The sequence below is a fragment of the Amblyraja radiata genome, chromosome 2 (assembly GCF_010909765.2).
Source record: "Amblyraja radiata isolate CabotCenter1 chromosome 2, sAmbRad1.1.pri, whole genome shotgun sequence".
Classification (NCBI taxonomy): Eukaryota; Metazoa; Chordata; class Chondrichthyes; order Rajiformes; family Rajidae; genus Amblyraja; species Amblyraja radiata.
Genome location: NC_045957.1, coordinates 102,021,966 through 102,035,265, shown reverse-complemented (window position 1 = coordinate 102,035,265; position 13,300 = coordinate 102,021,966). Strand labels below are relative to the sequence as shown.

Genomic DNA, 13,300 nt, shown 5'->3' with positions numbered 1-13,300 from the left:
AACTCAGCGGGCAGGCAGCAGCATATTGTCAATTATTAACCCTCCCGCGCAATATACCCTCACCTTCTCTTTTATGAATGGGGATTTAGTTCCCCTTTCTTCGAGGACCGACCGGAGGTTCCGCTGTCACCTCTGCGGGCCGCCCTCGGTGAACGTTTTCAAGGACCTTTCTTCAAGGACCGAAAAAATGTCCGTTATTCGGAGGTTTTCGTTATTTGGATCTTCGGATAAAAGGTTGTGCACCTGTACGCAATAGCAGGTTTTTAAAAAGTAGGTTAATGGAGAAGGGAGCAGGAAAGTGAGAGGGGTCAATAATTATGGAGGGAAACCGAGCTTAAGGTCTCAACAATTCAAAACCCAACTTCCATTACAGGGGAACTCTGCCTTTTGTTCATTTGAGTAACACAAATTTGCCCTTGCAGAATTTGTAAATCGCGATCAAAAAATTTAGATATTGAATAAAATTTACTCATGGAATTTGTGAGAAAAAATGTAAATAAAAACACACACTATTTTCCTCAATTCAGGCCTCTTGACGTTAGCTTGTCTTTGTGTTGTGGAAAATCGTGATTATGGATCATTTTCTAGGTACGCCAGCCACCACCCATCCACAAACCTACAAAACGGATTATCTATAACCGTGCAGTTAAATTTGGGTTTGAGCAGAAGACCAAAATTGAATGGGGGAAGATATCCTCGGTAGTTCTAGGGTTGGAAGTGACATGGCAAGGGATACGCAATTTTGTTTCATCGTGTAGCGTATATAACTCAGTGGCACAGCAGATTAATCGGAATAAAAATACTATTGATTAATCATGGGTGAGATCAGTGTTTGCTGATTAGAACTTGCATTTAGATTTTAGAGTCATACATCGGAGGAACAGACCCTTCAGCCCAACTTGTCCATGGCATCCAACGTGCCCCATCTATGCTAGTCCCACCTGCCTGCATTTGTCCCATATCCCTCTAAACCTTTCTTATCAATGTACATATCCATTTGTCTACCTCAGCTACTTTCTCTGTCAGCTTGCACTATATACTCACCACCTCTGTGGAGAAAGTTACAGCTTAGGTTCATATTAAATGGGTGGGTTAACCTATGAGTGGGAAAGTGGTGAAATCATTGGACAAAGTCAGCATGGATTTACGAAAGGTAAATCATGTCTGACGAATCTTATAGAATTTTTCGAGGTTGTAACTAGTAGAGTGGATAGGGGAGAACCAGTGGATGTGTTATATCTGGACTTTCAGAAGGCTTTTGACAAGGTCCCACATAAGAGATTAGTATACAAACTTAAAGCACATGGTATTGGGGGTTCAGTATTGATGTGGATAGATAACTGGCTGGCAGACAGGAAGCAAAGAGTAGGAGTAAACTGGTCCTTTTCAGAATGGCAGGCAGTGACTAGTGGGGTACCGCAAGGCTCCGTGCTGGGACCCCAGCTATTTACAATATATATTAATGATTTGGACGAGGGAATTGAATGCAACATCTCCAGGTTTGCGGATGGCACTAAGCTGGGGGGCAGTGTTAGCTGTGAGGAGGATGCTAGGAGGCTGCAAGGTGACTTGGATAGGCTGGGTAAGTGGGCAAATGCATGGCAGATGCAGTATAATGTGGATAAATGTGAGGTTATCCACTTTGGTGGCAAAAACAGGAAAGCAGACTATTATCTAAATGGTGACCGATTAGGAAAAGGGGAGATGCAACGAGACCTGGGTGTCATGGTACACCAGTCATTGAAAGTAGGCATGCAGGTGCAGCAGGCAGTGAAGAAAGCGAATGGTATGTTAGCATTCATAGCAAAAGGATTTGAGTATAGGAGCAGGGAGGTTCTACTGCTGTTGTACAGGGTCTTGGTGAGACCACACCTGGAGTATTGCGTACAGTTTTGGTCTCCAAATCTGAGGAAGGACATTATTGCCATGGAGGGAGTGCAGAGAAGGTTCACCAGACTGATTCCTGGGATGTCAAGACTTTCATATGAAGAAAGACTGGATAGACTCGGCTTGTACTCGCTAGAATTTAGGAGATTGAGGGGGGATCTTATAGAAACCTACAAAATTCTTAAGGGGTTGTACAGGCTAGATGCAGGAAGATTGTTCCCGATGTTGGGGAAGTCCAGGACAAGGGGTCACAGCTTAAGGATAGATGGGAAATCCTGTAAGACCAAGATGAGAAAAACATTTTTCACACAGAGTAGTGAATCTCTGGAACTCTCTGCCACAGAAGGTAGTTGAGGCCAGTTCATTAGCTAAAGGGATCAGGGGTATGGAGAGAAGGCAGGTACGGGATACTGAGTTGGATGATCAGCCATGATCATATTAAATGACGGTGCAGGCTCGAAGGGCCGAATGGCCTACTCCTGCACCTATTTTCTATGTTTCTAGAATGAGCGTTAACCAGGATTGAGTGTTTGTCGGCACTGGGCCTGTACTCGCTGGAGTTTAGAAGGGGAGACCTAATTGAAACGTACAGAAAAATGAAAGTCTTGGACAGAGTTGATGTGGAAAGGTTGTTTCCACTCGTGGGAGAGTCTAGGACTAGAGGTCATAGCCTCAGAATTAAAGGACTTCTTTTAGGAAGGAGACGGGGAGAAATTTCTTTAGTCAGGGTGGGGAATGTGTGCAGTTCTTTGCCACAGAAGGCTATGGAGGCCAAGTCAGTGAATATTTTTAAGGGATAGATAGATAGATAGATAGACAGACAGACAGACAGACAGACAGACAGACAGACAGACAGACAGATGGATGTGTCAGAGGTTATGGGGAGAAGGTAGAATGGAGTTAGGAGGGAGTGATAGATCAACCAAGATTGAATGGCTGAGTAGACTTGATGGGCCGAAAGGCCTAATTCTACTCATATCACTAATAACAAATCTTTCCCCTCTCACCTTAAACGTGAGTCCTCTGGTTCTTGATTTCCTTACTCTGGGTAAAAGACACTGCATTCACCTTATCTGTACCCTGCATAATTTTGTGCACCTCGATAGACCACCCCTTAGTCTACTGCACTTGAAGGAATAAAGTCCTAACCTGCCCACCTCTCCCTATAGTTGAAGCCCTCGAATCCTGGACTTGAAATATTTTCTGCACTCTTCCCAGCCTAAAGACATCCTTCATTATAGCATGGTTACCAAACAGAACACAATTCTCAGAAACAAATGTGGCCTCACCAGCATCTTGTACAACTATCCCAACCTCTGTATGCAGTATCCTGACTGATGAAGGCCATTGCACCGTAAACCGCCTTCAGCAGCTAATCTACCTGTGACGTCACTTTCAGGGAACCAAATGCCTGTACCCCTAGAACCCTATGCTCTACAATACTCCCCAGACCCTTATCATTCACTGTGAAGGTCCTGCCCTGGCTTGACCTCCCAAAATGCAACACCTTGCACTTATCTGCATTAAACTCCATTAGTCATTTGTCAGCCCACTTGCCCAGTTGATTAAGATCCTGCAGTAAATTTTGATCATTTTCTTCACTATCCACTTTTCGTGTCACCTGCAAACTTACCAATCTTGCCTTGGACATTTGTATCCAAATCATTAATATAAACCATCATTCCCTGAGGAACAGCACTAATCACAGGCCTCCAGTCCAAAAAACAACCTTCCGCCATCACCCTCTGCATCCTTCCATGAAGCCAATTTTCTATCCAATCGGCAAGCTCTCCCTGGTTCCCTTTTATTCTTCCAAAATATTTTGTGATCATGCTTCATGTTCTGATGAATGTACTAAATGGTACCAGGCCGACTTCTATTTCATCAATCCAGTCCACCAAGACATCCAACCCTAAAATGAGAATTTAACAAATTAAATATCTCCTTCAGACAAGATTGGATTTTTCAGACACATGTAAAGTGCAAGGTAGCGCTGGAACATAGCAAATCCCTGCTTGCTCTTCAAGGAGAGGATCAATTGTACTTGTGCATAGTATGATTTGACTAGTGTGCAGAACCAGCTTTTTACTGTATCTTGGTACATGTAGTAAACTAAAGAGGAAACATTTTTTTCAGTCTTCTGAAGGTTGTATTTCATGTTTAAATTATTACTTTTAATAATGTCATATTTTTCCAGTGTGGGATTTGCATGTGCAATATTTCCGTATTTGAAGATCCAGTGGATGTACCTTGCGGTCATGAATTCTGCAGAGGATGTTGGGAAGGGTGAGTATCATCGGGTTTTTTTTCTATGCAAAATGCTTCACAATCCCTCACTTTCAACCCTGAGTTACTGCTCCATGCTTTGGAGTTGTAAATATATGCCCATTAACTCTACCAAATATTTTAAAGATGTTTAAGAGGGAACGGCAGATGCTGGAAAATCAAAGATAGACAAAAATGCTGGAGAAACTCAGCATAGATGCTGCCTCACTCGCTGAGTTTCTCCAGCATTTTTGTCTACCTTCAAATATTTTAAAGACGTTTTTGTTTTCCCCATGTTACCACTTTAACAAGTAATACAAGCACTCCCGACTTGCTTAAAGTCGCACTGATGTAAGCAATTATTTGAGTCCACCCACGTGGTCTCTGCGCCGAAGAGTAAATTTACTTGTATGCAGTAGCCCTTCCGTTTATGTAACATCCGATAGGCACAAGGATCGTAAACCTTGTGTAGGTTGGAAGTGTCTGTATTTAAAGAATTAAGAGACAAGGTTCTCCCAAGTTCCAGGAACATTTATGGATCCCAGCCAATGATAGTCAACACTCTGATCATCCAAGACAAAAGCACGAGGGGAGGGGTGGTTAAAGACTGAAATAGTATCAACAAAAGCTATGGATTGTAACCTAGGAACTGTTAAGAACTACATGGGTTCATTGATGGAATTTCTAAGGCCGATTGAGGATAGCTCTCGGGAAACAGCATCCCTATAAACCTTTATAGGGGATGCTGGCAAACAAAATTTGGCACCAAATCAAAAAATGTTATGGTAGCTAACCAAAACCTTGGTCAATGTAATTTTCCACAGATGTGTTTGAAGAAGGGTCCTGACCCAAAATGTCACCTATCCATGTTTTTCAGAGATGCTGCCTGACCTGCAGAATTACTCCAGCACTTTGTCTTTTTTTGTAAACCTGTATCTGCAGTACCTTGTTACTCTATTTTTCCACAAATGTTGCCTGACCTACTCTTGGTTTCCTACTTGCAACCTGAGGGCTGAATTGAAACCTTCACTTTACTAAAATGTTATTTTTATTGCCCAAGTTAGTTAAAATTGCTAATTACTTTTTGAATAATTAATCTTGATTAAACAATTTTGTATTATTGACAAACAATGTAGTGGTGCCGTTTAAAGGATATCGTTTTATCCTTTAGGTGATGCATTCTATACATAAAAATATATCACTTTGGCTCAATGGATGGTTCTTCCCAAAATTCTAGCTGAGAAACATAGAACTGTAACTTATATTTCCTGATTTGGCGACAAGCAGTTAATGCAGTTGCTTCACAGCACCACAGACGCCAGTTAGGTAATGGTGAAAGTAAGCATGCAGGTACAGCAGGCAGTGAAGAAAGCTAACGGCATGTTGGCCTTCATAGGGAGAGGATTTGAGTATAGGAGCAAGGAGGTCATACTGAAGTTGTACAGGGCCCTGTTGAGACCATACCTGGAGTATTGTGTGCAGTTTTGGTCTCCTAATTTGAGGAAGGACATTCTTTCAATTGAGGGAGTGCAGCATAGGTTCACCAGGTTAATTCTCGGGATGGTGGGAGTGACATATGATGAAATAATTGATCTACTGGGCTTATATTCACTGGAATTTAGATGGATGAGAGGGATCTTATAGAAACATATAAAATTCTTACGGGATTGGAATGGCTAGATGCAGGAAATTTTTTTCCCAATGTTGGGGGAGTCCAGAACCAGGGGTCACAGTTTAAGAATAAGGGGTAGGCCATTTAGGACTGAGATGAGGAAAATCTTTTTCACCCATAATTGTGATTCTGTCTAATTCTCTGCCACAGAAGGCAGTGGATGTTTTCAAGAGAGAGTTAGATATAGCTCTTAGGGCTAACAGAATCAAGGGATATGGGGAGAAAGGAGGAACAGGGTACTGATTCTGTATGATCAGCCATGATCATATTGAATGGCAGTGCTGGCTCGAAGGGCCAAATGGCCTACTCCTGCACCTATTTTCTATGTTTACAGTACCTGTTGGTGCAGGTGTGGCAAATTAATCAAAGGAAATTTGGTGGCCATGTGAGAGAGAATAACTTGCAGGGAAATGAGGAGAGAGGGAATGGGACCGATGACATTGCTGTGCTGGGAATCAGCACGGAACCTTGAGCACAAGAAAATAGGTGCAGGACTAGGCCATCAGGCCCTTCAAGCCAGTCCTGCCATTAAATATGACCATGGTTATGCTCTGCTAGCAACCGGCGTGGACCTGATGGGTTACATGGGCTCCTGTGTCAATATAAGCAAGTAATAATATGTGCTTCATGAATCTTCAATCTGATTTGCTAAGATGCTTGCCCTATTCACACAGGTCTCAGATCCTCTCTGGAGACATTGTGCTGAAATTGGTTCCCAATTGCCACATTCCAGTGCAAAGCTTCATAGAAGGTCCACGTGTAAGTGTCATTATTGGCAATGAGCACAAATGCAAGCCATGGAGTTTTTTGCTGTTTTGATCTTTTGAGTATTGAATGCATAATCATTTCCATATTTACAGTAATTGTGCTTTATGCAGGTTTTTGAACATCAAGATTCAAGAGGGAGAAGCCCACAATATAATATGTCCAGCCTTTGACTGTTTTCAACTAGTTCCTGTAGATATCATAGAAAACTTGGTTTCCAGAGAAATGGACAAACGCTATTTGCAGTTTGACATTAAGGTAGGCTTGAGAATTTGCTTAACATCAGTAAAATTTATCTTGGCTATTTAATTTAGTATTAATGCTGTTGTTTAATGCTGTTGAATGGATGGATAGCAAAGAACTAATCATTTTCCAGCACTTCAGGGGGATTATGTTTAATTTGGTTTAGAGACACAGCATGGAAACAGGCCCTTTGGCCCAACGAGTCAACGTCAACCATCAATCACCTGTTCACATTAGTTCTATGTTGTCCCACTTTCTCATCCACTCTCTACACACTAAGGGCACTTTAGAGTCCAATTAACCTACAACCCCGCTTATTTTTGGTATGTCTGGTCAGGCCAGGACCATTTGAGGCTCTCTTGGTCCTAATTGGTAACCTTTCAATAAATGCCCAAACTCCTTTCCAAGCTCTAACCCAAATTGACCCCATTTGACTTGACTCCAACCCAATTAGTCACCAATGTTCAGCTTGAGTTCAGGACAAATCTGGTGTGTTTACATCGTTTAATCCTGCAATTGACTGTTGAAGCCTTTGGAAAAGCACCAATCTGGATGACAATATCGACAAATCATCTCTTTAAAGTTAATTATATATCATGAAACTATCGCAGTTGATGAGCAAAAGTTGGAGCTTATTCGGTTTGTGTTGTGGCCAATATTTTGTAATATCTGATCACAATAAATATATTGTAATATTGTAATATATCGTAATAAATAATATTCTGTTATTTGCACTATCAGTTTATTTATTCATGTGTGTATATATTTATATCATGGTATATGGACACATTTATCTGTTTTGTAGTAAATGCCTACTATTTTCTGTGTGCTTAAGCAAAGCAAGAATTTCATTGTCCTATACAGGGACACATGACAATAAACTAACTTGAACTTGAACTTGAACCTGATGATCTGCCTCTCATTTTTCAAAAAAGTAGCTTTGTCTAAAAATATCTGAAATTCTTATTTCTTTAAATATTAAATGCCATATTTCTAGTTTTCCTTCTAAGGATTTAGTGAAAAACAAAAATCAGTATTTACTGTTATGAGTTTCATGTAGTGAGTAGATGAGATTTTCATATACAGAATGTTTAAGTTTTAGATTTATTTTATTTGGATTGGATGACATTGCTCAAAACTGAACAGATGTTCTTTTTGCAATTCAGAGAAATTTTATTTGATTAATTATTGTCCAGACAGTTTATTCTCAATCAACAGACTGGCAGAGGAGATTAGATTAACTTGGCATTATGTTTGGCACGGTTATTATGGACCGATGTTCCTGTTCCAGTGGGGTACTATTCTATGTTAACAGTAAGATGATAAAACTATAACTGTCAGGCAAAACCTACTATAGATAGACTGGAGTAACTCAGCGGGACAGGCAGCATCTCTGCCGAGAAGGAATGGGTGATGTTTCAGGTCCCTTCTTCAGAAACCCATCTTCAGAAACCTACTGACTGATATCCTTTCTTAGTTTTTTTTAAACAATCGTTCGTAACATGGATGTTTTGACAATTCCAGCAGTTGTTTTCTGCTGGAATAGGCCTTGAACTGAGGCAGTTAAGAGGCTTTCACGCATAAGGTAATGTATAGCCGGACCAGATATGGATGGTAGATTTCCTTTCTAAGCATGGACCAATGGGCTGAATTTCAAGTGAACAAAGAATGTCCATCCTTGATGTCTGACAGGAGTTGATCAAATATAGATTCAAGTAGCCCTGATATAACTGATGTTAATAGGCATCAGGGGGAAATTTTCCAGTGTCTGGAATCAATCATCTCAACCCCAGGTGTTCCTCAGGCCCTAAACAATCATTTTTCCTGGACTGAATGACAGATAACATTTGTATAATACTGAATGATCATTGAGGATATTAAAAGATGGGTTTGATAGTTCTAATGGCTAAAGAGGTCTAGTGATAATGAGCAAAGTAGGAACAAGGCATAGAATTTGGGTGATCTCTAATTGATGTTGAGTGGGCTCAAAGGTCTGAATGGTCTGTGTCTACCCCAATTTTCTATGTTTCTATGGTCAAAAGGCATCAAAGGTTATGGGGAGAAGGCAGGACGATGGGGTTGAGAGGGAAAAATAGATCAGCATGTGGGGCAATCTCAATGGACCAAATGGCCTAATGCCCCTGTCCCACTTAGGAAACCTGAACAGAAACCTCTGGTGACCTTGCGTCCCACCCAAGGTTTCCATGAGTCGCCAGAGGTTTTGGTCACTTGCCTGGAATCCCTCGACCTAAGCGTGAGCTGCATCGACTGACCAAAGATCCTACAGGATCTTTGCTACCGACCACACACACACACACACACACACACACACACACCGCGAAGGAGCACTGTCTGCGCGATGAAGAGGAAGGCAAACGCCTGCCACAGAGCACGGGAGAGAGGGAAAGAAGGGGAGAAAAGGGGGGAGAAGGGGTGGAGACAGTTTTAAGAAGTTTAATAAAGTTAGTGGGCATTTTACCTTCCGGTGGATCTTCTAGGTCTTGAAAACCAAAGATCCTATAGGATCTTTGCTGAAAACTCCAATGAGCCAATCAAAATGGCCGGTCAGCGAAGGAGATAGCCTTCGACTGCCTGTAAGTAAATAGCAACCCCACTCCACTGGCTTCGACCAAACAGCAACCTATTTTTAGTCGAGACCGGTTTTGATTTTGTTGAACTAATCGCAGGAACATAGAAGAAGCCTCGACTACGCGGAAACTACTTTCGACCATTAGGGAAAGTGACCAAACCCTGCGGGAACCTCCGGGAACCTCACGGAAACCTTGGGTGGGGTGCAAGGTCACCAGAGGTTTCCGTTCAGGTTTCCTAAGTGGGACAGGGGCATTATTCTGCTCCTATGTTTTAAAAACTTATAAAAAGCGTACAGTATTTCCCGGCAATGAAGACGCAATTATTTTTGGGTAAAAAATAAGGCACGAAAATGTACCTGCGTCTTGGAGGCTGAAGGTTAGGTTGTTAGCTAAGAAAGATAGACTTGCTATCCCTCAGTACAACATCATCAAGAACGGTGTTGCTGTACTGAGGGATAGCCAAGTCTATCCCTCATTGCTGGCGGCTGTAAAAGGACAGCGCCGCTGAGGGGGTGGGGGGGGGGGGGGCAGTTCCTTTCACAGCATGTGGGGAGTCTGGCCCGGGTCAGCACGGGCAAGAGCGTTGAGAAGGAGGGGGTCGGGGATCATGCCAGCAGCTCACTCACTGCTGCCGGGCGCGGAGCCACAGCATTGTGGCCGGGGAGGGAAGTAGCTCGGGTGGCTGCGAGCGGCCGCCGTTCCTTAAATTCCAACTGCCGCCGGGAGCAGGACATGGCCTCACTTGCTGCGCTGGATGACACTGCAAGGCATTCACTGCCTGGTCCGTGACTTTCAATGTAGTTGAAAGTGCAGTGAGGGGATCACTCAAGAGCAAAGATCATTGAGCGGAGCTCCTCAGCGGGTGATGGATAACAGGACAGCGGGCAGTGGAGCTTACTCCTGTGTCAGTGCGAGTAACCTCAATTGGTCCCTTGATCACAAATGATTCAACTTGTTCCTGTTTTTCCTACCATCTCTCCACCTGCCGTCACCCTCCACCCCCACCCCTTCAGTCATTCAGAATGGAGGAGATCTGGAAGCCTTGGGCAAATTGAATTGTTGCTTTTTTTTTTTGAGCGTGAGAAATTCTATGTCCCACCAGCCTTTTGTCAAAATTTAGCAACTCAAAATGGAGGTGAGTTTTCGGCGCAGGTGCATCTTCATTGTCGGGAAATATGGTAATTATTCCGTTTCAACATTCAGCTGCACTGCCATCATTGAATTTCTTGCCATCTGACCACTGTTAACCAAAAGACTTAACTTGCAGCAGTCAAGAACAGGGTATCTTGTGACAAGTTACCCTTCTCAACCCACAGGTCAGGAGTGTGAGAGAATATTTTCTGTTTGCTTATGCTCATGAAATTTAACACCATTCAGAACGAAATGGCCAGTTTTATTGTACACCCCCCCCCCCCACCCCAAATGTGATCACTTCCTTCACTGCACTGTGCTCACTCAACTTTTAGCAATGTCACCCAAACCTGTGCTACCACCCCTAAAAAGTCTAAAGCCATCATGTGCACTGCAATCCCCCCACCATCAACTTTCCCAGCCAGTCCCACACTTTCCAGATGTTGAAATTATTGCAGTTTACTTATCAACATGCAGTTTAGGTACTGAGACTGGGAACTGCCTTCTCCAAACAAAGTACAACATTTTAAGATGTCTCAACATCACCTACTGAAAATCAATTACCAGTGATTAGTAACAATTTGTCATGTAAGCAATATCACAGGAATGAATAAAAAAATAAAATCCCAAGATTTTGCATTTAGGTCAGTCAATGATTAAAGCAGAAAATATCACGTTGCTGGTTTCAACCACTTTGCTCGTCCTTGCTGCAATACAGATGTATGGTATTTAGTGAGAAAACATCAAGTTCTCTTGTACCTCTGTAAAGTATGCAAACAGCTACTGCCAAGACTCACAAATGGGTAATGGTTTTCCAGTATGTTATGGAAAGAAACTAGATCTTTGGCTTCCTGCTTTATTATGGCTGCTCCGGACATTTGCTTTCTCTGACTGGTTGTATAATCAGTTGATGCGGAGCAGCTGGAAATAAAGTTACACTACCTTAGTAAGTTGCATTTAACTCTGTCTATAATATATTAATCAGAATTAATATTTTTTGTAGTTGTAAAAATATTGTCTAAATGACTTTCAAAGATTTAGGATTATATGGAAATATGAAATAAATAATGGTTATAAACTGCCTTTCACAACACAGGTGAGCCATTGATTCTAACCTGTGAAGTTCATGACAAATTGAGAAATTTGATTGCCAATTTCTATACTACAGCCTCATAAATGGGGGGGTCTATGTATAAACACTGCTGTAATTTCTACATGGTGAAACTGAAATGTATAAAAATGGCCTTTATTAAAATCTGGCAATGTGTACTTTAACCACATGTGATTTTTTTCTATTACAAATCTCAAATTGTGGAGTACAGAGGCAAATAAATAAATGATGGGTCTTTGTCCCAAACATATGGAGGGCACTGTATATTCTACTTGGGTAGCTTACAACCCAACGGTATGAACATTGAATTCTCCAATTTTGTTTCTCTACATATCCCTCCCACTCTTTACTGAGATCAGAGGATCTTTCTTATCTGAGGAGACACATTTGATCAACGAGAAACAGGATACAAATCTAGCTGAAATTAAAAAAGCAACCTACTACTCAGCTATATAATACTTTTGCGTTAACCCTATTTAGTGTATCAATATTCTTCATTTTATTTCAGGCATTTGTGGAAAATAATCCCGTTATCAAATGGTGCCCCACCCCTGGCTGTGAGAGAGCAGTAAGACTTACATGCCAAAGATCAGGTTCTACGATGGACCAGTTGAAATTTCCTCTGCTTAGTGCACCCGCAGTGGATTGTGGAAAAGGACATCTCTTCTGTTGGTTAGTATACAGAAATTAGCTTTCCAGTCTGATAATATTTCATATTGATGTTTGTGATGTGGTTGAAACCTTCTTCCACTACTACCGCTGTCGGTGATTCCCAAATTCTTACTGCTCACTGTTTATTTAAAAAAATACTCTCATGTCACCTTCTTTGTTTCTTTTGTCAATCATTTTCACTCCTGTTCAACAGTTCTTGACAGTTTTGTCATTGGAAATAGTTTCTCTCAGCCACATTCTTTTAGAATGGCAGAGCAAGCTCCAGGGGACTAATGGGATAAGCCAATTCCTTTTGCGTTTTTCCATTCTTAACGGTCAGGAATACTGGTAGTGCAGTGGATATGGTCAATCAGCTTCAGTTATGCATTTAAAAATATTGGTAAAAGTGCGCAAGGCTGACGCTAAATCATCATCTGATCATTTCACTATCTAAATTGTATCAACCCATCAAGTGGAAACTGAGTTTTCAATACCAGATGTGGCGATTGTACCATGCCCATTTCCTCATTACTTGGAGATTCTTAATCTAGACATGTAGATAAGGTAGATAAATTCCCAGGACCTGATCAAGTGTACCCTAGGACACTGCAGATACAAGGAACTGCAAATTCTGGTACAAAGTGCTGAAGTAACTCAGCAGGTCAGACAGTAACTCAGGAGAACATGGATCGGTAACGTTTTGGGTCAGGACTCTACTTGAATTTGTTATGACGGTACATATCATTGTTGTAAGCTACCCAAGAGGTATACAAAGTGCTGTTCCTCCAGTTTATGTGGCCTCGTTAGGGCAACGGAGGCAGCCAAGGATAGAAAGGTCAGAATCGGAATGGGAGTTAAAATGTTGGATAGTCCAGAGTTCGGCAAAACATTGAATTAGGGGCTAAATTGCATGGTCACTGGCAGAGATACTTTATCATCAATAGCCACAGGTGAGGTGCCAGTAGATTGGACGGTGACTAATTT

General features: G+C 41.8%; 1 protein-coding gene across 11 annotated transcripts in view; it reads left to right on the top strand.

Moving 5' to 3' along the window:
- ankib1 (ankyrin repeat and IBR domain containing 1) overlaps positions 1–13,300 on the top strand; it is a 76,953-nt gene that overhangs the window by 33,996 nt on the left and 29,657 nt on the right. For all 11 annotated transcript variants that reach the window (XM_033012422.1, XM_033012414.1, XM_033012411.1 and 8 more), the window contains 3 exons: positions 4,085–4,173; positions 6,703–6,847; positions 12,174–12,337. In XM_033012422.1, coding sequence (XP_032868313.1) covers positions 4,085–4,173; positions 6,703–6,847; positions 12,174–12,337 — 398 coding nt within the window. The remainder of the gene's footprint in view (positions 1–4,084; positions 4,174–6,702; positions 6,848–12,173; positions 12,338–13,300) is intronic.